Source organism: Pseudophryne corroboree, chromosome 5, assembly GCF_028390025.1.
Source record: "Pseudophryne corroboree isolate aPseCor3 chromosome 5, aPseCor3.hap2, whole genome shotgun sequence".
In the NCBI taxonomy this organism is placed as follows: domain Eukaryota; kingdom Metazoa; phylum Chordata; class Amphibia; order Anura; family Myobatrachidae; genus Pseudophryne; species Pseudophryne corroboree.
In genome coordinates, this window is record NC_086448.1 from 125,104,974 (window position 1) to 125,132,922 (window position 27,949).

A 27,949-nucleotide genomic window follows, 5' to 3' on the forward strand; every position below is an offset into this window, starting at 1 on the left:
ACCCATCAGTGACCGAAGTGTGTGGTGTGCATGAGGAGCAATGGTGCACAGCTGCAGTGCTGTGCGCTAACTTGGAGAAGACAGAAGTCTTCAGCCGCCGATTTTCCGGACCTTCTTGCTTCTGGCTCTGTAAGGGGGACGGCGGCGCGGCTCCGGGAACGGACGACGAGGTCGGGTCCTGTGTGCGATCCCTCTGGAGCTAATGGTGTCCAGTAGCCTAAGAAGCCCAAGCTACCACCACTTAGGTAGGTTCGCTTCTTCTCCCCTTAGTCCCTCGGTGCAGTGAGCCTGTTGCCAGCAGGTCTCACTGTAAAATAAAAAACCTAAATTATACTTTCTTTTTAGGAGCTCAGGAGAGCCCCTAGGGTGCATCCAGCTCAGCCGGGCACAGAAATCTAACTGAGGCTTGGAGGAGGGTCATAGGGGGAGGAGCCAGTGCACACCAGATAGTCCTAAATCTTTCTTTAGATGTGCCCAGTCTCCTGCGGAGCCGTCTATTCCCCATGGTCCTTACGGAGTCCCAGCATCCACTAGGATGTCAGAGAAATGATATGCGGCATGCCTGTATTCTACAGTTGCTTTATCTACATTCAAAATGCTATGCTACAGAGTTTTCTATGAAATCACTGTAAAGTACCGTTTCTTATGCAGATATAGACATGTCCTCACAGAATATAGGCATGCCGCATATTATTTTAATCAGCATAAGCTGCTTGTGCCTCCTATTCACGTTTTGCGAATAAGATGCTTTTTAATGTAAACAGCTGCACGTAAAGACGATTGGTGCTACCTTGTCACGGCATGTTGTGACTAGAAATGCTGTTTAAAGTGCAGGGAGGCTAGATGTCAGTGGACACATCTGTATATGCTGATTGTTTAACATCATCAGATGCTCCCTTTGACAATTACAAGTTGCATCATTTTCAATTTACTGGACTGATATAACAGGCAAATCTATTAGGAATGAATGCAGTTTTGAGAAACGGAATATAAATCCGCTGTGAGTTTTTGGATTAAAAGTGATTGCCAACTGTGTTGGGAATAGCAAATGTTCCTAATAGATATAGAAGTTCCTGTATGTGAATTGTTGCATCCTTGTATCTGGTTATTTTGATAGATATGTTGTTTTTTTATAAAGTATCTCAGACCATACTACTTGGTTAGGTCATTTTTATCTAGAAGTATTAACTTGACTTCCATATTTCATTGCCTGTTACAAACATAATTCTTCTTAAGATTGCCCTTGAAAGCACCTGTCACCCTTACTTGCGATGCATTCTTTTATATTAACATTCTGTTATAATTAGGAACTTGCTTATACCCTGGCACAAGAAGTGTTTGATTTGAAGGATATGTACTTGCGCAAAGTCTGAATATGTTCTTATACTCACAGTCGATGAACAGAATCCATGACATATCAAAGCTGACTGAATCTTTGGCCAGAGTTTGCCCTACCATGAATACTGTTTTTGGAACTCCTGATCTTGAGAAGGTATATATATGTACTTTATTTAGATCAGATTAGCAGCCAGACAGCCTGTATCTGTTACATCTTTATGAAGATTTTATTTGGGTCACTCTTCCTTGCTCTACCAATCATATACTTTGCTGCTTTTTATAAACATCCCTTCAATCCTGCCACCATCTGTTAATACAAACAATTGCAAATGAATGTATCCAACAATCATAGGAATAAAGGCCCTCATTCAGAGTTGTTCGCTCGTTCTTTTTCATCGCATCGCAGCGATTTTCCGCAAACTGCGCATGCGCAATGTTTGCACTGCGACTGCGCCAAGTAAATTTGCTAAGAAGTTTGGTATTTTACTCACGGCATTACGAGGTTTTTTCTTCGTTCTGGTGATCGTAGTGTGATTGACAGGAAGTGGGTGTTTCTGGGCGGAAACTGGCCGTTTTATGGGTGTGTGTGAAAAAACGCTGCCGTTTCTGGGAAAAACGCGGGAGTGGCTGGAGAAACGGGGGAGTGTCTGGGCGAACGCTGGGTGTGTTTGTGACGTCAAACCAGGAACGAAACTGACTGAACTGATCGCAGTGGCAGAGTAAGTCCCGAGCTACTCAGAAACTGCAAATAAATTTCTATTCGCAATTTTGAGAATCTTTCGTTCGCAATTTTGCTAAGCTAAGATACGCTCCCAGTAGGCGGCGGCTTAGCGTGTGCAATGCTGCTAAAAGCAGCTTGCGAGCGAACAACTCGGAATGAGGGCCATTAAGTAAAGATAAAGCAGAAAAAATCAGGCTGCTGACAAATATTTGTATACAGTGTCAGTATAATGTTATGACTTCCTCTAATATAGTTCCTGAACACTGTTACACCATTGAAGGCCACCACATATACTGTACTGTATATTAATAGGGAGATGTTCTCAGTCTTAGAGAGTGCTAAAGTGCGGAAAGGTAAAGTACCAGCCAACCAGCTCCTAAGTGCCATGTTACAGTCTGTGTTTGATATATGACAGATAGGCGCTGATTGGTTGGTACTTTTCTGCAGCAGGTTACATTGGTTTCCACAGGGGAAACATTGAGGTGTAGAGTGGATCTTGATCCAGAGGCACCAATAGGCTACAGCTTTAGCTGTCCCAGGATGCATTGGGGCCTCCTCTATAACGCCACCTCCAGGCACTGACCATGGTTCTGAGGGCTGCTGGTTTTTAGCAGCCATAAGCTTTTTTTTATATCATTTTTATAGTCTTACTATTTTTTCTGATTGATCTTTTTAAACAGCGTCTTATATGTATCTTAGAAAGAGTCGCTCCAACAACTCCTCGCCCAGGCGCGACAATACCTACCCTTGAGTACAGTGGTGTTTCAGCGGGCGTCTGTCGGATAAAACTAGCAGGTCCAGCAGACGTTACCAGGCTGTAGCCGGAGCACGGGGAGAGGGTAAGGCATCTGTTCCGCTAAGAGGGGAAACGCGGACACAGCCACACTGTTTTGGGAGGAGATTACCAAACAGTCTCTGATGCGGATGCCACCGAGAGTGCACCAGCGCTAGACGCTGTGTAGTAAGGGGATCCAGTCGCAGCATAGGCGGCTGTGTGACTGGTGCGTCAGTGTTCACTTGGGCGTCTGTGTTCACTATAGGTTCACGGAGCGGTGGTGTACACTAATAGCGCCTGAATCCACTCAGCGTTTGCAAACTTATTGATCGGTCCTGGAAGCGGGGTAAGTCTCCTTGTATCCCACTCTACTGAGTTCGGGTTATACAGCACTAAGTCTCTGTCTACCTTTTGAGTACGACTAGTTGGGTAGGTGCATTATGATAATATTACTGTGGTTTCTCTTAAGTCCTAGTGGATGCTGGGGACTCCGTCAGGACCATGGGGAATAGCGGCTCCGCAGGAGACAGGGCACAAAAGTAAGCTTTTAGGATCACATGGTGTGTACTGGCTCCTCCCCCTATGACCCTCCTCCAAGCCTCAGTTAGGTTTTTGTGCCCGGCCGAGAAGGGTGCAATCTAGGTGGCTCTCTTAAAGAGTTACTTAGAAAAAGTTTTTAGGTTCTTTATTTTCAGTGAGTCCTGCTGGCAACAGGCTCACTGCATCGAGGGACTTAGGGGAGAGATTTTCAACTCACCTGCGTGCAGGATGGATTGGATTCTTAGGCTACTGGACATAGCTCCAGAGGGAGTCGGAACACAGGGCTCGCCCTGGGGTTCGTCCCGGAGCCGCGCCGCCGACCCCCCTTGCAGACGCTGAGGATGAAGAGGTCCGGAACCAGGCGGCAGAAGACTCTCAGTCTTCATCAGGTAGCGCACAGCACTGCAGCTGTGCGCCATTGTTGTCAGCACACTTCACACAGCGGTCACGGAGGGTGCAGGGCGCTGGAGGGGGGCGCCCTGGGCAGCAATGTATAATACCTGTATGGCGAAAAATACATCACATATAGCCCTTGAGGCTATATGGATGTATTTAACCCCTGCCAGATATCTAAAACTCCGGAGAAGAAGCCCGCCGAAAAGGGGGCGGGGCCTATTCTCCTCAGCACACAGCGCCATTTTCCCTCACAGAAAGGCTGGTGGGAAGGCTCCCATGCTCTCCCCTGCACTGCACTACAGAAACAGGGTTAAAACAGAGAGGGGGGGCACTGATTTGGCGATATGTATATATATTAAAATGCTATAAGAGGAACACTTATATAAAGGTTGTCCCTGGATAATTATAGCGTTTTGGTGTGTGCTGGCAAACTCTCCCTCTGTCTCCCCAAAGGGCTAGTGGGTCCTGTCCTCTATCAGAGCATTCCCTATGTGTGTGCTGTATGTCGGTACGTGTGTGTCGACATGTATGAGGAAAATATTGGTGAGGAGGCGGAGCAAATTGCCTGTAATGGTGATGTCACTCTCTAGGGAGTCGACACCGGAATGGATGGCTAATTTATGGAAATTACGTGACAATGTCAACACGCTGCAAGCCGGTTGACGACATGAGAGGGCCGGCGAACAAATTAGTATCTGTCCAGGCGTCTCAAACACCGTCAGGGGCTGTAAAATGCCCATTTACCTCAGTCGGTCGACACAGACCCAGACACGGACACTGATTTCAGTGTCGACGGTGAAGAAACAAACGTATTTTCTTTTAGGGCCACACGTTAAGGGCAATGAAGGAGGTGTTACATATTTCTGATACTCCAAGTACCACAAAAAAGGGTATTATGTGTGAGGTGAAAAAACTACCTGTAGTTTTTCCTGAATCGGATAAATTAAATGAAGTGTGTGATGATGCGTGGGTTTCCCCCGATAGAAAATTATTGGCGGTATACCCTTTCCCGCCAGAAGTTAAGGCGCGGTGGGAAACACCCCTCAGGGTGGATAAGGCGCTCACACGCTTATCAGAACAAGTAGCGGTACCATCTACGGATAGGGCCGTACTTAAGGAGCCAGCTGATAGGAGGCTGAAAAATATCCTAAAAAGTATACACACACATGCTGGTGTTATACTGCGACCAGCGATCGCCTCAGCCTGGATGTGCAGAGCTGAGGTGGCTTGGTCGGATTCCCTGACTAAAAATATTGATACCTTTGACAGGGACAGTATTTTATTGACTATAGAGCATTTAAAGGATGCATTTCTATATATGCGAGATGCGCAGAGGGATATTTGCACTCTGGCATCAAGAGTAAATGCGATGTCCATATCTGCAAGAAGATGTTTATGGACAAGACAGTGGTCAGGTGATGCAGATTCCAAACGGCACAAAGATGTATTGCCGTATAAAGGGGAGGAGTTATTTGGGGTCGGTCCATGGGACCTGGTGGCCAGGGCAACTGCTGGAAAATCCACCGTTTTTTACCCTAAGTCACATCTCTGCAGAAAAAGACAGTCTTTTCAGCCTCAGTCCTTTCGTCCCTATAAGAGTCATATCTGCCCAGGGATAGAGGAAAGGGAAGAAGACTGCAGCAGGCAGCCCATTCCCAGGAACAGAAGCCCTCCACCGCTTCTACCAAGTTCTCAGCATGACGCTGGGACCGTACAGGACCCCTGGATCCTACAAGTAGTATCCAAGGGGTACAGATTGGAATGTCGAGAGGTTTCCCCCCTCGCAGGTTCCTGTAGTCTGCTGTACCAATGTCTCCCTCCGACAGGGAGGCAGTATTGAAAACAATTCACAAGCTGTATTCCCAGCAGGTGATAATAAAATTACCCCTCCGACAACAAGGAAAGGGGTATTACTCCACACTATATGGTGGTACTGAAGGCTAGGTGAGACCTATTCTAAATCTGAAAAATTTGAACACTTACAAGGGTTCAAATCCAGATGGAGTCACTCAGAGCAGTGATAGCAAAGAACAAGGGGACTATATGGTGTCCCGGGACATCAGGGATGCTTACCTCCATGTCCCAAAATTTGCCTTTTCTCACCAAGGGTACCTCAGGTTCGTGGTACAGAACTGTCACTATCAGTTTCAAGACGATGCCGTTGGATTGTCCAAGGCACCCCGGGTCCTTACCAAGGTAATGACCGAAAGGAGGATTCGTCTTCAAAGAAAATGGACGACCTCCTGATAAGAACAAGGTCCAGAGAACAGTTGGAGGTCGGAGTAGCACTATCTCAAGTAGTTCTACGACAGCACGGGTGGATTCTAAATATTCCAAAACCGCAGTTGTTCCGACGACACGTCTGCTGGTCCTAGGGATGATTCTGGACACAGTCCAGGAAAAGGTGTTTCTCCCAGAGGAGAAAGCCAGGGAGTTATCCGAGCTAATCGGGATCCTCCTAAAACCAGGAAAAGTGTCAGTGCATCATTGCACAAGAGTCCTGGTAAAAATGGTGGCTTATTACGAAGCGCTTCCATTCGGCAGATTTCACGCAAGAACTCTTCAGTGGGATCTGCTGGACAAATGGTCCGGATCGCATCTTCAGATGCATCAGCGGATAACCCTATATCCAAGGACAAGGGTGTCTCTCCTGTGGTGATTACAGAGTGCTCATCTTCTAGAGGGCCGCAGATTCGGCATTCAGGATTGGATGCTCGTGACCACGGAGGCCAGCCTGAGAGGCTGGGGAGCAGTCACACAAGGAGTGTGATCAAGTCTGGAGAATTCTCTCCACATAAATATACTGGAGCTAAGAGCAAATTTATAATGCTCTAAGCTTAGCAAGACCTCTGCTTCAAGGTCAGCCGGTATTGATCCAGTGGGATAACATCACGGCAGTCGCCCACGTAAACAGAAAGGGCGGCACAAGAAGCAGGAGGGCAGTGGCAAAACTGCAAGGATTTTTCGCTAGGCGGAAAATCATGTGATAGCACTGTCAGCAGTGTTCATTCCGGGAGTGGACGACTGGGAAGCAGACTTCCTCAGCAGGCACGACCTCCACCCGGGAGAGTGGGAACTTCATCGGGAAGTTTTCCGCATGATTGTGAACCGTTGGGAAAGACCAAAGGTGGACATGATGGCGTCCCGCCCGAACAAAAAATGGGACAGGTATTGCGCCAGGTCACGAGACCTTCAGGCGATAGCTGTGGACGTCCTGGTAACACCGTGGGTGTAACAGTCGGTGTATGTGTTCCCTCCTCTGCTTCTCATAACCAAGGTATTGAGAATTATAAGACATAGAGGAGTAAGAACTATACTCGTGGCTCCGGATTGGCCAAGAGGGACTTGGTAACCGGAACTTCAAGAGATGCTCACAGAGGACTAATGGCCTCGGGAGCTAAGAAGGGATTTGCTTTCAGCAAGTACCATGTCTGTTCCAAGAGGAACCGTGGCATCGGCCTTTAAGAAAGGACCTGCTCCAGCAGGGACCTTGTCTGTTCCAAGACTTACCGCGACTGCGTTTGACGGTATGGCGGTTTGAACGCCGGATCCTAAGGGAAAAGGCATTCCGGAAGAGGTCATACCTACCCTGGTCAAAGCCAGGAAGGAGGTGACCGCACAACGTTATCACCACATGTGGTAAAAATATGTTGCGTGGGTGAGGCCAGGAAGGCCCCACGAAAAAATTTCAACTAGGTCGATTTCTGCACTTCCTGCAAACAGGAGTGTCTATGAGCCTCAAATTGGGGTCCATTAAGGTTCAAGTTTCGGCCCTATAGATTTTCTTCCAGAAAGAATTGGCTTCAGTTCCTGAAGTCCAGACGTTTGTCAAGGGAGTATTGCATATACAGCCCTTGTGTGCCTCCAGTGGCACCGTGGGATCTCAACGTAGTGTTGGGATTCCTCAAATCATATTGGTTTGAACCACTCAAATCTGTGGATTTGAAATATCTCACATGGAAAGTGACCATGCTGTTGGCCCTGGCCTCGGCCAGGCGATTGTCAAAATTGGCGGCTTTGTCTTACAAAAGCCCATATTTGATTTTCCATTCGGACAGGGCAGAACTGCGGACTCGTCCCCAGTTTCTTCCTAAGGTGGTGTCAGCGTTTCACCTGAAACAACCTATTGTGGTGCCTGCGGCTACTAGGGACCTGGAGGACTCCAAGTTGCTAGACGTTGTCAGGGCCCTGAAAATATATATATATATATATATATATATATATATATATATATATATATATATATATATATATATATATATAATTCCAGGACGGCTGGAGTCAGAAAGTCTGACTTGCTGTTTATATTGTAGGCACCCAAAAAGCTGGGTGCTCCTGCTTCTAAGCAGACTATTGCTCGTTGGATTTGTAGTACAATTCAGCTTGCACATTCTGTGGCAGGCCTGCCACAGCCAAAATCTGTAAATGCCCATTCCACAAGGAAGGTGGGCTCATCTTGGGCGGCTGCCCGAGGGGTCTCGGCTTTACAACTTTGCCGAGCAGCTACTTGGTCAGGGGCAAACACGTTTGCTAAATTCTACAAATTTGATACCCTGGCTGAGGAGGACCTGGCGTTCTCTCATTCGGTGCTGCAGAGTCATCCGCACTCTCCCGCCCGTTTGGGAGCTTTGGTATAATCCCCATGGTCCTGACGGAGTCCTCAGCATCCACTAGGACGTTAGAGAAAATAAGATTTTACTTACCGATAAATCTATTTCTCATAGTCCGTAGTGGATGCTGGGCGCCCATCCCAAGTGCGGATTGTCTGCATTACTTGTACATAGTTATTGTTACAAAAAAAAAAAAAAATCGGGTTATTATTGTTGTGAGCCATCTTTTTTAGAGGCTACTTCATTGTTATCATACTGTTAACTGGGTTCAAATCACAAGTTGTACGGTGTGATTGGTGTGGCTGGTATGAGTCTTACCCGGGATTCAAGATCCTTCCTTATTGTGTACGCTCGTCCGGGCACAGTACCTAACTGAGGCTTGGAGGAGGGTCATAGGGGGAGGAGCCAGTACACACCATGTGATCCTAAAAGCTTACTTTTGTGCCCTGTCTCCTGCGGAGCCGCTATTCCCCATGGTCCTGACGGAGTCCCCAGCATCCACTACGGACTATGAGAAATAGATTTATCGGTAAGTAAAATCTTATTTTCTTTTGCTGTGCGTCTGAATATGGTTAAAACTTTTATTAGGTAATGCAGTAATATGTTCTACATACATGAAATGTATCTGTAGTTGATTATGTGCTCATATTGCCTATTATACTAATGTTTAACCTGTTACTGATTGCTAGTGTGATTGCTGAATTTGCTATAATTCTATCAGATTTCTCTGTTTGTTCCGATCCTCAATGCTGGTGGTAAGCAGGGTAGGGTCGGATAGTATGTCACTTTAACACATCTTAAAGTGATTACAGTCACAAATTGTGTAGTACACTGTGAGAGGGTCTGATTATTTATCATGTCTAAAGGTGGGTACACACGGAGCGATGTTCAGTTAATTTCTAAGCAATCTGGCTAGATTGCTTAGAAATTAGCCAGTGGTAAGTAAATCACATAGACCTGAAACAACATCTTCACAGTCTGCACATGTTTCAGATGAAAAGCCAGTGGTAAGTAAATCACATAGACATGAAACAACATCTTCACAGTCTACACGTTTCAGATGAGGATTCATCAGAGGAAAACTCATTACACTCTGGTTCTGCATACGAAGATGAGGAAGAAGGTCTCAGCTCAGTGGACATATCTGAGTTGATTATTGCAATGAAAGCCATTCTATCCTTAGAAGAATCAGCAGGGCCTGTGTTAAAATCCAAGGCACCTGTATTTAAACATCCCAAAACAGTTAAGACTGAGTTTCCAGGGTCAGAACAACTGATGAAAATTACGGAAGAGGCTTGGGCGACGCCCAGTAAGAAATTTAGAATACCTAGGAAATGGAATTCCAATTATCCTCTTCCGACTGGGAACTATTTAAAGAGGGAGGTAGCCCCTAAAGTAGATGCGCATGTTATTCGATTAGTCGGAAAATCTTCATTACCTCTGCCTTCAACATCATTAAATGATGTCACGGATAGGAAAGTAGATGGTTTTCTAAAAACCATTTTCTCTTGCGTCCTGGAGGATACTGGGGTTCCATTTAGTACCATGGGGTATAGACGGGTCCACTAGGAGCCATGGGCACTTTAAGAATTTGATAGTGTGGGCTGGCTCCTCCCTCTATACCCCTCCTACCAGACTCCGTTTAGAAAATGTGCCCGGAGGAGCCGGTCACGCTTATGGAAGCTCCTGAAAAGTTTTCTGCATTTATTTTCTATGTCTGTTATTTTCGGGCAGGGCTGGTTGACACCAGCCTGCCTGCTTCGTGGGACTTAGGGGGTTGGGGAAACGGCCCAACCTCTTGAAGTATTAATGGTCACGTTCCCCGCTGACAGGACACTGAGCTCCTGAGGGAACTATTCGCAAGCCCCATCACGGCGAGCGTACATTCCCGCAGCACGCCGCCACCACTAGCAGAGCCAGAAGAGTGAAGAGTGGCAAGTACTAAGCCGGCGTCCCGGCTAGCGGGTCGCCGGCCATTATGGCGGCATGAGGGTACGGAGACGCACGTTTTCTGACCGGGGCGGAATGTTTCTCCAGACACAGTACACAACTGCGTATCGGTACACTGTACACATTACCCACACTGGCAAAAACAGCCTTAAAATGGTTTTCTCTCCATTTTAAGCACCAGATTACCTCAGCAAGTATAAAAAATGCGGGAAGACCGCGCGCCATTGAAGGAGCACAGACGCTGACTGACAGGGACGCGCAGCTCCTCCGGAGAGACTCCAGATTACCTCAGCGGTACCAGGGGGTCATAGCAGGGGGGAGCGATTATTAGTGTACTAAGTACCCTCTCAGGGTACTTAGTCTGTGACCCGGCTAAGCTTGGCATTAGCGATAAGGGCGCGGTGGGGGCTGGCTCCAAATAACTCTGTCTCCCTGAAGGGCTCTTTGTGGGTTAATTGTGCTTAACTTTTTCCTGTGTGTGTGTGCAGTCACATTTACAATATGTCAGGCAAAGAGTGTGTTTCTTGTACAGTGGAGTGTTCCTATTCACTAGGGGGCTCACTACTGGGTACTCAGGGCAGTGCACCTTCCCAGAGTAGCGGGGCTGAACCAGAGTGGCTTAATTCCATTAAGGGAATAATCTCAAATATTTCTACAAAACTATCCCGCACTGAGAAAGAGACACAATACTTAATACAGACTGTGGATGAGTTTATGAATAGAGACTCAGTCTCCAAACCAGCGTCTCAATCCCCTCCCATCTGTCTGCAAAAACGATCTCTGTCCCATATCCTACACATCTGACGCTGATGGAGGAGGGTGAGGTGGACTCAGATGTGGGGGAGGGGTACTCTGTCACAGGGAATAGAGGCTATCAGAGATGTTGTGCATATTCCTGCTAAGGTATCAGAGGAGTGTGAGGAATCTTATTTTAATGTAAAAAAAGAAGTCCTCAGTCACTTTTCCTGCGTCAAAGGAATTGAATACCATGTTTGAAGAACCGTGGATTAATCCTGATAAGAAATTTCAAATCCCTAAAAGGTTGCTATCATCTTTGCCTTTTCCTCTGGAGGATAGGAAAAAATGGGGAAAATCCACTATAGTGGACGCATCAGTCTCTAGGCACGTCACGGAAAATTGTACTGCCGGTCCCTGGTGCAGCCTCCCTAAAAGATACGGCTGATCATAAAATTGAGACTACACTCAAATCATTGTAAACAGCTGCTGGGGTGGCCCAGAGACCCACTATATCATGTGTGTGGATCACAAAAGCCATGGCTACAGTAAATGGTCAGGTAACCTCATTTAGGTGTTGGATTCCTTGTCTAGTGGAGATGTTGTTTTACTCCTGCAGCATATACAGGACTGCAAACTTTATGGTGGAAGCCATGAAAGAGATTGGTTTGCTTAACGCTATGGCAGTGTCAGCACGCAGGGGTTTATGGCTACGCCAGTGGACTGCTGATGCGGACTTCAGGAAAGGCGTGAAAGGCCTACCATTCACAGGAGAGGCCTTGTTTGGAGATGAACTAGACAAATGGATCTTCACAGCTACTGCGGGTAAGTCTACGTATCTTCCTTCCGCAGATTCCCCAGCTAGGAAAGCTTAGCTTCAAATTTACAGTCCTTTTGGACAGCCATGTTTAAGGGAAAATCCAGAGGTGCTTCTTCGGCCTCCAGAGGCGCAAGAGGTAAACCACGCACACCAGCAACTGCAGGTGCTCAGGAGCAGAGCTCAGGCTCTGCTTCCTCAAATCCTTCAGCATGACGGTGGACCGCCATGCCTGGAGGACTGTCACGTGGAAGCCCGACTAAAATTCTTTAGTCACATCTGGTCAAGTTCATGCCGGGATCCCTGGGTCATAGATCTTATTTCCCAGGGCTACAGATTGGAGTTCCAAGAGCTCCCACTTCACAGATTCTTCAAATCAGGCTTACCAGCTTCAAAAGAGGCAAGTATAACTTTACAGCAGGCCATCCAAAAACTTGTATAGACTCAGGTCATTGTTCCAGTTCCACCTCATCTGCACAACAAGGGGTACTATTCCAACTTGTTTGTAGTACCGAAACCGGACAGTTCGGTACGACCAATTCTGAACCTCAAGTCCTTGAACCCGTTCTTAAGAGTGTTCAAGTTCAAGATGGAGTCTCTGAGAGCGGTGATCTCAGGTCTGGGGGAAGGGGAATTCCTAGTGTCTCTGGATATCAAGGATGCCTACCTTCACATTCCGATCTGGCTGCCTCATCAGGCTTATCTACGGTTTGCACTGCAGGACTGTCACTACCAGTTCCAGGCCCTGCCATTTGGTCTGTCCACGGCACCGAGGGTGTTTACCAAAGTGATGGCAGAGATGATGTTTATACTCCTTAAGCAGGGAGTGAACATAATTCCGTACCTTGACGATCTTCTGATAAAGGCACCGTCCAGGGAGAGGTTGCTGGACAACATTGGTCTCTCAATCAAACTTCTCCAGGATCATGGGTGGATTCTGAATTATCCAAAATCTCACCTAGAGCCAACACGGAGGCTCCCATTCCTGGGAATGATACTGGACACTGAGTCGCAGAAAGTGTTTATGTTGGAAAAGGCATTGGTAATCCAGTCGATGGGTCGGGATGTCCTGAAGCCAACCCAGATATCGGTTCATCTCTGCATTCGCCTTTCTACGGAAAATGGTGGCCTCTTACGAGGCGCTTCAATACGGAAGGCTTCACGCAAGACCCTTCCAGCTCGATATGTTGGACAAATGGTCCGGATCGCATCTTCACATACACCAGAGGATCCGTCTGTCGCCAAAAGCCAGGATCTCCCTTCTGTGGTGGCTACAGATTTCTCACCTCGTCGAGGGTCGGAGGTTCGGAATTCAGGACTAGATCCTGTTAACCACGGACGCAAGCCTCCTAGGTTGGGGAGCAGTCACCCAGGGGGTGCAGTTTCAAGGAAGATGGTCAAGTCAGGAAGTCATCCTTCCAATCAACATTCCAGAACTAAGAGCCATATACAACGTGCTTCTGCAGGCCTCTTATCTTCTTTACGATCGGGCCATTCAGGTCCAGTCGGACAATGTGATTGCAGTAACGTACATAGACTGACAGGGAGGAACAAAAAGCAGAGCAGCAACGTCAGAGGTGTCAAGAATTCTCAGGGCAAAAAAAAAAAAACGCCTTGGCGTTGTCAGCGGTTTTCATTCCAGGAGTAGATAACTAGGAAGCAGACTTTCTCAGCAGACACGACCTGAACCCAGGGGAGTGGGGCCATCACCCGGAAGTGTTCATGTGCTTGACACGTCGGTTGGGATATCCACAAATCAACATGATGGCCTCTCGTCTCAACAAGATGGTCAAATGGTATTGTTCCAGGTCGAGACCCACAGGCAGTGACGGTAGATGCTCTGACGACTCCATGGGTCTATCAGATGGTGTACGTGTTTCCTCCACTTCCTCTGATCCCAAGAATTCTTAAGCAAATAAAAAGGGAAAAGGTTCAAGCAATACTCATTGCTCCGGACTGGCCAAGAAGGGCCTGGTACGCGGACCTTCTGGAGATGCTCCTCGAAGATCCGTGGCCCCTACCTCTTCGCGAGTATCTTCTGCAAGAGGGCCCGTTTGTCTATCAGGACTTACCGCGGCTACGTTTGACGCCATGGAAGTTGAACGGCTGATTCTAGCCAGAAGGGGGATCCCTAACAAAGTTATCCCGACTATGATCCAAGCCAGGAAGGTGGTAACGTCGAAACATTATCACCGTATTTGGAAGAAATACGTCCCTTGGTGTGAGAGCAGAACTTACTCTGCTGTGGAATTTCACCTGGGACGTTTCCTGCTTTATCTGCAGACAGGTGTGGATGTGGGCCTACGTCTGGGATTCATAAGAGTACAGATTTCGGCCATGTCCATTTTCTTTCAGAAACAATTGGCTTCTCTCCCCGAGGTCCAGACGTTTTTGAAAGGGGTTCTGCGCATCCAGCCTCCCTTTTGTGCCTCCCACGGCACCTTAGGTTCTAAATTTGGTACTGCAGTTCCTCCAATCTGACTGGTTTGAACCATTGCAGGAGGTGGACGTAAAATATCTTACGTGGAAGACTGTTACACTGTTGGCCTTGGCTTCAGCAAATTGTGTGTCAGAGCTGGGGGCTTTGTCTCACAAGAGCCCTTATTTAATTTTCCATGAGGACAGAGCTGAACTCAGAACTCGTCAGCAATTTCTTCTGAAAGTGCTGTCTGCGTTTCACATCAACCAACCTATTGTTCCGGTTATCACCAATACTTCCGATACTTCAAAGTCTTTGGATGTTGTGAGAGCTTTGAAGGTGACAGCTCGTCACAGGAAATCCGACTCGCTGTTCGTTCTATATGATCCCAATAGATTGGGTGTCCTGCTTCAAAGCAGTCAATTGCACGCTGGATCATGCTCACTATCCAGCATGCTTAATCCAAGGTTTGCCGGTTCCAAAATCTGTACAGGCCCACTCTACTAGGTCGGTGGGTTCTTCCTGGGCGGCTGCCCGGGGTGTCTCGGCTTTACAGGTCTGCAGAGCAGCTACTTGGTCTGGTTTGAACACGTTTGCTAAGTTCTACAAGTTCGATACTTTGACCAAACTGAAGGTCCTCAGAGGCCAATCAGTTCTGCAGGAACCTCAGCACTTTGGGAGCTTTGGTACATCCCTATGGTACTAAATGGAACCCCAGTATCCTCTAGGATGCAAGAGAAAATAGGATTTTAATTACCTACTGGTAAATCCTGGGCGCCCGCCCGTTGCTTTGTTCTTCCTGCACTGTTAATTGTTTAAGCTTTGTTGGTTCTTATGTTGTTGTTCCTGTTTACAGTTGGGTAAGCATAGCTTTCCTCTTGTGTTGTGTGTGCTGGTTCGGAATCTCACCACTATCTTTATCTATCCTCCTCTCGAAGTATGTCCGTCTCCTCATGCACAGTTTTCTAGACTGAGTCTGGTAGGAGGGGCATAGAGGGAAGAGCCAGCACATGGCTCCTAGTGGACCCATCTATACCCCATGGTACTAAATGGAACCCCAGTATCCTCTACGGACTACGAGAAAAGGATTTACCAGTAGGTAATTTAAATCCTATTTTTCTCCTGACAGGGGCAATCATAAGACCAGCCATGGCTTGAGCCTGGATGGCTGAAGCAGTGGCTGCCTTGGCGGATGCATTGGAAGTGAAAATTTCAGTGACATCTAGAGAGCAATAATCCCATGTTGCACATATCAAACAGGCTGCAATATTCTTGGAAGAAGCAACCTTGAATATGGGTACAATTGCCTCTCAAGCATCAGCCTCAGCAGTAGGCACTTGCAGAGCAGTTTAGCTATGCACATGGAAAGCTGTTTCAGAATCCAAGAAGGTTTTGGAGTCTACCTTTTACTGGAGATTTTCTTTTTGTTAAAGAATTAACCAGTATTTTGGAGTCAGAAGCAGACTCCAAGAAAGTAAAGATTCTTTCCACTTAAAAATTCAAGCCTAAAATCCCAGCTATTCGCCCTTTTCGGTCTCAAGGAAAAGCCAAAGGAAACGGTAATAGCAAACAGTCCCAATACAAGTCTGGTAAGCCTAAAAACCATTGGGCTACCAGAGAACCGGCTTCTAAAACAGAAGATAAGCCATCAGCCTGATGGTGCTGGCCTCCACCTGAGGGACCCCAGGGTGGGAGGCCGACTTCTTCATTTTGCACAAATCTGGTAGGAGTCTACCACAGATGCCTGGGTGCAGGAAGCGGTATCTCACGGTTATGCGTTTGCTTTCTCTTGCAAGGTCCACAGGATACATTGGGATATGGTGGAGCGACAGTGGATTTGCACTAAACGGTCAAATCTTTTTGGCCTCCCAGCATGCAACGGGCCCGTCCATATATCCTGCCTCCTATCTCGGGCAAATCAGTTTTTTGTTTGGTGCGGCAGGAGCTGTTGTTTTTTTAGCAGCCATAAGCTTTCTTATTTTATTTTTATAGTCTTGCTATTTTTTCCGAGTGATCTTTCTAAAAAGCTTCTTATATGTACCTTAGAAAGAGTCGCTCCAACAACTGCGCCGGGTCGCGACAACGCTAACCCATGTGTACAGTGCTGTTTCGGCGGGCGTCTGTGTCGGATATGCTAGCAGGTCCAGCAGATGTTACCAGGCTGTGGCCGGAGCACAGGGAGAAGGTAAGGCATCGGTTCCGCTTATAGGGGGAACGCGGACACAGCCGCACTGTTTTGGGAGGAGATTACCAAACAGTCGCTGATGCGGCTGCTACCAAGAGTGCACCAGCGCTAGGCCTTAGGGATCATAGGCTCCAGCGTTAGTATGAGGCCGCGATCCCTTGGGTTGTTGACAGCAGTGGGGAGTCAGACGCTCCCTTGGTCGCTGCTCCCCCCGATTCATGACCAGTTTCCTCCGAGTCTCCCTCCATGAACTGTTTTCCCGCTTCCGTCTTAGACGCTGTGTACTAAGGGGACCCAGTCGCAGCATAGGTGGCTGTGTGACTGGTGCATCAGTGGTCACGTGGGCGTCTGTGTTCACTATAGGTTCACGGAGCAATTGTGTACACTAGTAGCGTCTGGATCCACTCAGCATTCGCAAACGTATTGATCAGTCCTCGAAGCGGGGTGAGTCTCCCTGTATCCCACTCTACTAAGCCGGGTAATACAGCACTAAGTCTCTACTTTTGAGTACAATTAGTTAGATAAAGTGCCTGATGCTTATGAGTCTGATAGCTATTGCTGTGGTTTTCTTATGCTGTGCAACTGAATACGGTTAAAACTCCTATATAATGTAATGCAGTAATATGTTTCTCCTACATATTTGAAATGTATTTGTAGTTGATTATGTGCTCGTGCAAAGCAGGGTAGGGTCGGATTGTTTGTCGCTTTAACAAACATAAAGTGATTACAGTCACAGATTGTGTAATAACACTGTAAGGTGTGGGATTTATTTATCATGTCTAAGAGTGGCAAGGGTGAGGAAAATACACTTTCCACAGCAGCACCAACACTCATTTCATGTTGTCTTGCAGAGCTAGGTCAACCTATCAGGACTAGTTTAATTGGATTATGTTCAAAATGGTTTAGTTGTCTCCAAAGCCTCTTAAGTAACCAAGGCAGGCACAGGTTCCGGTTGAACCTTCATGGGCTACTTTGCACAGACATTATCCAATGCAGCTGAGCAGATAATGCCAGCCCCTATGCCAGCAATAGGTTATCCTATTAAACCTTACATGCAATTTTCATTCTGAGGTTATCCACCTAGGGAATGGCGTCCTCTTAATAAAGGCAGGCTGAAAGGCCGGTGTTAAGTAAATCACATAGACATGATACAACATCTTCACAGTCTACACATGTTTAGCTAAGGACTCATTGCACTTCGGAAGGTTTTAGCTCTGTGGACATAACTGAGCTAAATAGTGCTTTTTAAGCCATTCTATCCTCAGAAGCAGCAGAGCCTATGTTAGAAACTAAGGTGGCTGTGTTTAAACATCCCAAAACAGCTGATGTATGTTGGGTTACGCCCAGTAGGAAGTTAGAATTCCAGAAAATGGAATTCCAGTTATCCTCTTCCAGCTGGTGACTTTAAAAAAGAAGGGTGGCTCCCAAAGTACATTCGTAGAACTTAGAATGGTGCGAAAATCTACATTATTTTTGTTTTCAACATAAATAAATGATGTCACAGATAGGAGACTAGATGGTTTTCTAAGGACCATTTCTCTGACGTCCTAAGTGGATGCTGGGACTCCGTAAGGACCATGGGGAATAGCGGCTCCGCAGGAGTCTAGGCACAACTAAAGAAAGCTTTAGGACTACCTGGTGTGCACTGGCTCCTCCCACTATGACCCTCCTCTAGACCTCAGTTAGAATCTTGTGCCCGGCTGAGCTGGATGCACACTAGGGGCTCTCCTGAGCTCCTAGAAAGAAAGTATATTTTAGGTTTTTTATTTTACAGTGAGATCTGCTGGCAACAGACTCACTGCAGCGAGGGACTAAGGGGAGAAGAAGCGAACCTACCTGACTGGAGATAGTTTGGGCTTCTTAGGCTACTGGACACCATTAGCTCCAGAGGGATCGAACACAGGACCCGACCTCGATCGTTCGGTCCCGGAGCCGCGCCGCCGTCCCCCTTACAGAGCCAGAAGCAAGAAGTGGTCCGGAAAATCAGCGCCAGAAGACCTCGGTCTTCAACAAGGTAGCGCACAGCACTGCAGCTGTGCGCCATTGCTCCTCATGCACACCTCACACTCCGGTCACTGATGGGTGCAGGGCGCTGGGGGGGGGGGGGGGGGGCGCCCTGAGCAGCAATATAAACACCTTGGCTGGCAAATAATCACAATATATAGTCCCAGGGCTATATATGTGATAAATTACCCCTGCCAGAATTCCTGAAAAAAGCGGGAGAAAAGTCAGCCGAAAAAGAGGCGGGGCTAACTCCCTCAGCACACTGGCGCCATTTTTTCTTCACAGTGCAGCTGGAAGACAGCTCCCCAGGCTCTCTCCTGTAGTTTTCAGGCTCAAAGGGTTAAAAAGAGAGGGGGGGGCACTAAATTTAGGCGCAATATGTGTATACAAGCAGCTATTGGGGGAAAAATCACTCAGTTATAGTGTTAATCCCTGCATTATATAGCGCTCTGGTGTGTGCTGGCATACTCTCTCTCTGTCTCCCCAAAGGACTTTGTGGGGTCCTGTCCTCAGTCAGAGCATTCCCTGTGTGTGTGCGGTGTGTCGGTACGGCTGTGTCGACATGTTGGATGAGGAAGGTTACGTGGAGGCCGAGCAGAGGCCGATAAATGGGATGTCGCCCCCTGTGGGGCCGACATCCGAGTGGATGGATAGGTGGAAGATATTACAATGTCAACTCCTTACATAAAAGGCTGGATGACGTAACAGCTCTGGGACAGCCGGCTTCTCAGCCCGTGTCTGCCCAGGCGTCTCAAAGGCCATCAGGGGCTCAAAAAACGCCCGTTACCTCAGATTGCAGACACAGATGTCGACACGGAGTTTGACTCCAGTGTCGACGAGATTGAGACATATACACAATCCACTAGGAACATCCGTTGCATGATCTCGGCAATGAAAAATGTGTTACACATTTCTGACATGAACCCAAGTACCACATAAAAGGGGTTTTATGTTTGGGGAGAAAAAGCAGCCAGTGTTTTGTTCCCCCATCAGATGAGTGAATGAAGTGTGTAAAGAAGCGTAGGTTCCCCCGATAAGAAACTGGTAATTTCTAAAAAGTTAATGATGGCGTACCCTTTCCCGCCAGAGGATAGGTCACGTTGGGAGATATCCCCTAGGGTGGATAAGGCGCTCACACGTTTGTCAAAAAAGGTGGCACTGCCGTCTTAGGATACGGCCACTTTGAAGGAGCCTGCTGATAAAAAGCAGGAGGCTATCCTGAAGTCTGTATATACACACTCAGGTACTATACTGAGACCTGCAATTGCCTCAGCATGAATAGTGCTGCTGCAGCGTGGTCTGATACCCTGTCAATATTAATACCCTAGACAGAGATAATATTTTGCTAACATAGAGCATATTAAAGACGTTGTCTTATATATGAGGGATGCACAGAGGGATATTTGCCGGCTGGCATCCAGAATTAAGGCAATTTCCATTCTGCCAGGAGGGTATTAGAGACCCGGCAGTGGACAGGTGATGCTGACTTTAAAAGGCACATGGAGATTCTGCCTTGTAAGGGTGAGGAATTGTTTGGGGATGGTCTCTGGGACCTCGTATCCACAGCAACAGCTGGGAAGAAATTTTTTTACCTCAGGTTTCCTCACAGCCTAAGAAAGCACCGTATTTTCAGGTACAGTCCTTTCGGCTTCAGAAAAGCAAGCGGGTCAAAGGCGCTTCCTTTCTGCACAGAGACAAGGGAAGAAGGAAAAAGCTGCACCAGACAGCCAGTTCCCAGGATCAAAAATCTTCCCCCGCTTCCTCTGAGTCCACCGCATGACGCTGGGGCTCCACAGGTGGAGACCGGTGCGGTGGGGGCGCGTCTCGGGAACTTCAGGGACCAGTGGGCTTGCCCACAGGTGGATCCCTAGGTTCTGCAAGTAGTATCACAGGGATACAAGCTGGAGTTCGAGGTGACTCCCCATCGCCGTTACCTCACATCAGCCTTGCCTGCTGCCCTCGGAGAAAGGGAGGTAGTACTGGCGGCAATTCACAAGCTGTACTTCCAGCAGGTGAAATCAAGGTACCCCTCCTTCAACAAGGCCGGGGTTACTATTCCACAATGTTTGTGGTACCGAAACCAGACGGTTCGGTGAGACCCATTCTAAAATTGAAATCCTTGAACACTTATATACGAAGGTTCAAGTTCAAAATGGAATCGCTCAGGGCGATTATTGCAAGCCTGGAGAATTTCATGGTATCACTGGACATCAAGGATGCTTACCTGCATGTCCCTATTTACCCTCCTCACCAGGAGTACCTCAAAATTGTGGTACAGGTTTGTCCTTACCAATTCCAGACGTTGCCGTTGGTCTGTCCCCGGCACCGAGGGTATTTACCAAGGTAATGGCCGAAATAATTATCCCGTACTTGGACGATCTCCTTATAAAGGCGAGGTCCAGGGAGCAGTTGTTCATCGGAGTAGCACTATCTCGGGAAGTGCTACAACAGCACGGCTGGATTCTGAATATTCCAAAGTCGCAGCTGGTTCATACGACGCGTCTACTGTTCCTGGGTATGGTTCTGGACACAGAACAAGAAAAAAGGGTTTCTCCCGGAGGAGAAGTCCAAGGAGTTGTCGTCTCTAGACAGAGACCTCCTAATACAAATACAGGTGTCGGTGCATCAATGCACGCGAGCCCTGGGAAAGATGGTAGCTTCTTACGAAGAAATTCCGTTCGGCAGGTTCCATGCAAGGATCTTCCAGTGGGATCTGTTGGACAAGTGGTCCGGGTCGCATCTTCAGATGCATCGGCGGATAACCCTGTCTCCAAGGGCCAGGGTGTCGCTGCTGTGGTGGCTGCAGAGTGCTCATCTTCTAGGGGGCCGCAGATTCGGCATACAGGACTGGGTCCTGGTGACCACGGATGCCAGCCTTCGAGGCTGGGGGGCAGTCACACAGGGAAGAAACTTCCAAGGACTATGGACAAGTCAGGAGACTTCCCTACACATAAATATTCTGGAACTAAGGGCCATTTACAATGCCCTAAGTCAGGCTAGACCCCTGCTTCAACACCGGCCGGTGCTGATCCAGTCAGACAACATTACGGCGGTCGCTCATGTAAACCGACAGGGCGGCTCAAGAAGCAGGATGGCGATGGCAGAAGCCACAAGGATTCTCCGATGGGCGGAAAATCATGTGTTAGCAAAAAGCTAAAAAGATATTGCGCCAGGTCAAGGGACCCTCAGGCGATAGCTGTGGACGCTCTGGTAACACCGTGGGTGTACCAGTCGGTGTATGTGTTCCCTTCTCTGCCTCTCATACCCAGGGTAATGAGAATAATAAGAAGGAGAGGAGTAAGAACTATACTCATTGTTCCGGATTGGCCAAGAAGAGCTTGGTACCCAGAACTCCAAGAAATGATCTCAGAGGACCCATGGCCTCTGCCGCTCAGACAGGACCTGCTGCAGCAGGGGGCCTGTCTGTTTCAAGACGTACCGCGGCTGCGTTTGACGGCATGGCGGTTGAACGCCGGATCCTGAAGGAAAAGGGCATTCCGGAGGAAGTTATCCCTACGCTAATTAAAGCTAGGAAAGAAGTGAGCGCAAACCATTATCACCGCATATGGCGGAAATATGTTGCGTGCTGTGAGGCCAGGAAGGCCCCAACGGAGGAATTTCAGCTAGGTCGATTTCTGCACTTCCTACAGTCAGGGGGTGACTATGGGCCTAAAATTGGGTTCCATTAAGGTCCAGATGTCGGCTCTATCGATTTTCTTCCAAAATTGAACTGGCTTCACTGCCTGAAGTTCAGACTTTTGTTAAGGGAGTGCTGCATAGTCAGCCCCTGTTTGTGCCTCCAGTGGCACCGCGGGATCTCAACGTGGTGTTGGATTTCCTGAAGTCGCATTGGGTTGGGCCACTTAAATCCGTGGAGCTAAAATACCTCACGTGGAAAGTGGTCATGCTGTTGGCCTTGGCGTCGGCAAGGCGTGTATCAGAATTGGCGGCTTTATCATGCAAAAGCCCTTATCTGATTTTTTTATATGGATAGGGCGGAATTGAGGACTCGTTCCCAATTCCTTCCTAAGGTGGTATCAGTGTTTCATGTGAACCAACCTATTGTGGGGCCTGCGGCTACTTGGGACTTGGAGGATTCCAAGTTACTGGACGTAGTCAGGGCCCTGAAAAATATGTTTCCAGGCGGCTGGAGTCAGGAAAACTGACTCGCTATTTATCCTATATGCACCCAACAAGCTGGGTGCTCCTGCTTCTAAGCAGACTATTGCTCGCTGGATCTGTAGCACGATTCAACTTGCACATTCTGCGGCTGGACTGCCGCACCCTAAATCTGTAAAAGCCCATTCCACGAGGAAAGGGGCTCTTCTTGGGCGGCTGCCCGAGGGGTCTCGGCTTTACAATTTTGCCGAGCTGTTACTTGGTCGGGTTCAAACACTTTTGCAAGAGTCTACAAGTTTGATACCCTGGCTGAGGAGGACCTAGAGTTTGCTCATTCGGTGCTGCAGAGTCATGCGCACTCTCCCGCCCGTTTAGGAGCTTTGGTATAATCCCCATGGTCCTTACGGAGTCCCAGCATCCACTTAGGACGTCAGAGAAAATAAGAATTTACTCACCGGTAATTCTATTTCTCGTAGTCCGTAGTGGAAGCTGGGCGCCCATCCCAAGTGCGGATTGTCTGCAATACTTGTATATAGTTATTGCCTAACTAAAGGGTTATTGTTGAGCCATCTGTTGAGAGGCTCAGTTATATTTCATACTGTTAACTGGGTATAGTATCACGAGTTATACGGTGTGATTGGTGTGGCTGGTATGAGTCTTACCCGGGATTCAAAATCCTTCCTTATTGTGTCAGCTCTTCCGGGCACAGTATCCTAACTGAGGTCTGGAGGAGGGTCATAGTGGGAGGAGCCAGTGCACACCAGGTAGTCCTAAAGCTTTCTTTAGTTGTGCCCAGTCTCCTGCGGAGCCACTGTTCCCCATGGTCCTTACGGCGTCCCAGCATCCACTACGGACTACGAGAAATAGATTTACCGGTGAGTAAAATCTTATTTTTTTCTTTTTATCTGGGACAATCATTAGACCAGCCTTGGCTTTAGCTAAGATAGCGTAAGCAATGGCATCCTGGTCTGATGCATTGAAAATGGATCTTTCAATGGCATCTAGAAAGCAAAAGTTCTGTAGTGCATATCAAACAGGCAGCGATAAGCGGACTGGACATGGGTACAATTGCCTCTCAGACAGCAGCAGCTCGCAGAGCGGATTGGCTATGTACATGGTAAGCTGACTCTGAGTCCAGGAAGCTTCTGGAGTCTTTATTTTGTTACTGGAAATTTTCTTTTGGTAAAGAATTAATAGTATTTGAAATCAGATCAAGCCTAGTTTTCGGTCCTTTCGGAATTAAGGAAAAACAAAAGGAAAGGGTAAAAGGCAAATAGTCCCAGTCCAACAAGTCTGGTAGGACTAAAACGTATTGGACTACCAGAGGACCAATTTTCGAATCTGAAGATAAGCCATCAGCCTGCTGGTGAGGGCCTCCACCTGGGGTGACCTAGCATGGGAGGCTGATTTCTTCAGTTTGCACAGAGCTGGCAGCAGTCTACTACAGATGTCTGGGTGCAAAAAGCAGTATCTCACGGTATGATCTACAGCCACACCACACTCGACATGCCCAATCTTATCTGATCTTGGAAACTAAGCAGTGTTGGTCCTGGTTATTACTTGGTTGGTAATACCAAGTGCTGTTTGTGTTTTCAGGAAACACCCTCATTAAAAAATTGTACCAGCCCGTCTTCAGTGGAAACGAAGACGAGGGCTTTGCAAGAGGCAGTTCAGGTGCTTCAGGAGTGATAATCCGCTCCTCCTGCACAATGAGGACATGGTTTGATTCCAACCTGTTTCTAGTCCAGAAGTCAAATGGGTTATTCTGGCCCATACTCAATATCAAAGCACTAAACAAGTACTTTTGGGTACCTCCGGTGTCATATGGAGATTTTATTTTAGCCATAGAGCAGTAGGTTTAGGGCATTCCGGAATATTCAGGATGCCTAGCACATGTTCCTTTATCACTGTTCCATCAGTGCTATGTTAGAGGCTGGAGGATAGCAACTTATTTCAGCTGACCACAGCTCCCAGAGAATTCACCAAAAGTATGGTAGTGATGGCATCTTATCTCTGTTAGCAGGAGAAAAATATTTTATAAAAACCCATACCTCGACGACTTAATAATCCTGGCACATTCTCAGAAATTGTTCACTCATCTGTAATAGACAACAGCTTGTTACAGAGATTTGGTTGGCTCATAAATTGGGCAGAGTCGTTTCTGGTTCCGTCACATTGGATGATTTATTTGGGGGCTGTGTTGGAATTGGGTATTCAGAGAGTAATTTAACTCTGAACAAAATATCCAAAATTCACTTAAGGATTCAGGAGTTGCTGCACAATGGTATCCATTTTCGCGGTAATGCGTGTGATGGGTTTGATGGTGTAGACATTGGACATGATGGAGTATACTTCCATTAGATACATCTGCATTGTCTGATCATTTCCTAGTAGAAAGGTTTTTCATCAGACAATAAAAGCACAGATTATGGTCTTCCTCTGGAAGTTAGGTGGTCAATAGCTTGATAGTTATTGGACATTCTATCCTGCTCAAAGGAAGGCTCCTTTGGATATCAGATGGAAACTCTGACAATGGATGTCAGCCTGTGGGGCTGGGGTGAAGTGTCAGGAAGGAGTTACTTCCAGTGGACCAAGGAAGAAATGTTGCCTGCCAATAAATATATCTGAACCTTGGGCCATATATATATATATATATATATATATATATAGCATTTATTCAGGCAAAGAATATCCTTCTGATGAATCCACATCGAATCTGCTCTGACATGCAATGGCAGTGGCGTACCTCAACCATCAGGGAGGATCTCGCAGTCAGAACATAATGAAGAAGGGAAGTCACACTTTAAGGTGGACAGTACTTCGTTATCCAGCCTTGTCCGCAATACTCATTCCGGCAGTCCTAAACTGGGAAGCAGATTTTCTCAGTCAACTCGCCATTCAGGTAAACGTATGGACTTACACCCCTAGGTCTTAAAAACTCTGGTAAGATAATGGGGGTTACTGGAGATACATCTCATGTCATCCTGTCAGAACAACAAAAGTTTTGCATCCGGGTCAAGAACAAATCCCAGAGCGATCTTGTGTATGACTTGTCAACTTTTTTTTGGTTTATTTGTTTCCTCCAATCGCCTTGTGATACAGGGTGATATGAAAGGCAAGACAAGTTAAGTTAAGGGTGCTGTGATACGAATATCTCCAGCTTGGTCCAGAAGACATTGATACACAGATCTGCAGAGGATGTTGATGGATGCTCCATTCCTACTCCTTCAACAGCCAGATCTACCATCTCATGGTCCCGGTTATCACAAACACCTGGATGGACTGTCTTTGACGAAATGACTCTCGAGACCTCTATCCTGAAGGCAAGAGGACTCTCGCGATAGCTAATTATGCTCAGAGCTAGGTAAATGTTCTCAGCTCTCATTTATCACCAAATATGGCAAGCCTATATTCAGTGGTGTAGGGATCAAAAATTTGACCCTTGGTTTTTCAGCATTTCCAGAGTATTAGCATTCCTTCAGGCAGGAATGCATAAAGGTTATGGCTGACTTCCTTGAGAGCACAAGTGTCAGCATTGACTGTATGGTTCCAAAAAGAAAATTGTTAACCTACAGGACGTGCACACTTATTTCAAAGGAATGCAACACATTCAACCTCCTTTTGTTTTTCCTACAGTGTCTTGGGATTTAAGTTAGTCCTAAAGGCCCTCCAGGTTTTCCCATTTGAACCACTTCAAAGATTGGATCTTAAATGGTTGACAGCTAAAGTTCTCTTTCTACTGACTTTTTGTTTCAGTTAGAGGAATTTCAGATTTAGGGGCATCCTCCATTTCTGAATTTTTTATCCAGATAGAGTAGTTCTTCAAACCAAATCTGGGTATCTTCCTAAGGTGGTTTCTGAATTCCATCTTAATTAAGAAATTGTGGTCTCGGTCTTCTAGGGGCTGGACTTTGCTGCGGGAGATGCAGCTTTGGACGTAGTCCGTGCCTTAAGGATTTACGTGGATCTTACCAATGCCATCAGAAAGACAGATACACTCTCCATTCTCTATGAATTTCGCAAGAGAGGATGGCCTGCGGATAAGCAGACACTGGTGAAGTGGCTTCGGATTAAAATTTCAGAAGCATACAGTATTCTCAAGCTGCACTCCCTGTTTCCCGCTAATGTCTGTGTTCATTCTACTTGTAAGGTAGGTTATTATGTACAGCACAATGTGTTGTTTCAGCAGAATAGATATGTTAGGTAGACACGTTCTCCATTTACACATTCATTAGACATTATGCCTTGATTTTGTCTCTCAGGACGCTGAATTCGGGCGAAGGATTCTACTGTCTAATCAGGAGCGTCCCCACCACTAAATTGCTTTGGGACATCCTAATGTATCCTGTGGATCTTGCAGGAGAAATATACGTTATGGTAAGAACTTACAGTTTATAACCGTATTTCTCCTAAGTCCACAGGGATCCCACCCTGACGCACCTGATTTGAGGATCACTAACCTCTTCCAAGGGTGTGCATATGTGTTCTTCTCGCCTGATTAGGGCTCTACATGATGCTCCTGCCTTGAACTTTGGAAAACCAAGTGGTTTGCCTGAGCCAGGAGGCGGGATATATGGACGGGCCTGTTGCATGCTGGGAGGCCGAAAAGCTTTAACCGTTTGGTGCAAATCCGCTGTCGCTCCACCATATCCTGTGGAATCTGTGGACTCAGGAGAAATACTGCTATCAACGGTAAGTTCTTACCATAACGTATATTTCAGGAAAAACCCTCCTCAAAGGTTTTTTTTTTTTTTTGTACCAGCCCATCTTTGGTAGAGACGAAGGCCAGGGCTTTGCAAGAGGCAGTTCAGAAATGCTTCAGTCAGGATTCCAGTACCTCCTCCACAACGAGGACAGGGTTTCTTTCTACTCCAACCTGTTTCTATACCAGAAGCCAGATGGGTTGTTGCGGCCCATACTCTATCTGAAAATGCTGAACAAGTGTATATTTGGGTACCTCGTTTTCACATGGAGACTTTACGTTCCATCATTTTGGCCATGGAGCCAGGGGATTTTATTGTGTCCCTGGATATCCAGGATGCTTACCTACATGTTCCTATAGCCCTGTCCCATCAGTGCTATCTCAGGTTCGCTATCCTCCAACAGCATTTTCATTTTCAGGCTCTACCATTCGGATTGGCCACAGCCCCCAGAGTATTTACCAAAATTATAGTGATAATGGCAGCTTATCTCCGCCAGTAGGGGATAAGAATTTTTCCATACCTCGACTATCTTTTAATCCTGGCACAGTCTCAGGAATTGTTTGTGTCATCTGCAACAGACAATAGTGTCTGCAGAAGCACGGGTGGCTCATAAATTGGGCAAAATCGTCTCTGGTTC

The 27,949-nt window shown here is 47.0% G+C and overlaps 1 protein-coding gene across 7 annotated transcripts in view; it reads left to right on the forward strand.

Moving 5' to 3' along the window:
* Positions 1-27,949, forward strand: part of STK31 (serine/threonine kinase 31) — a 783,847-nt gene that overhangs the window by 195,057 nt on the left and 560,841 nt on the right. For 5 of the 7 annotated variants that reach the window (XM_063921681.1, XM_063921684.1, XM_063921687.1 and 2 more), the window contains one exon: positions 1,394-1,492. The exons of the other annotated variants lie outside the window; for them this stretch is intronic. In XM_063921681.1, the coding sequence (XP_063777751.1) occupies positions 1,394-1,492 (99 nt within the window). The remainder of the gene's footprint in view (positions 1-1,393; positions 1,493-27,949) is intronic. 7 annotated transcript variants of the gene reach the window in all.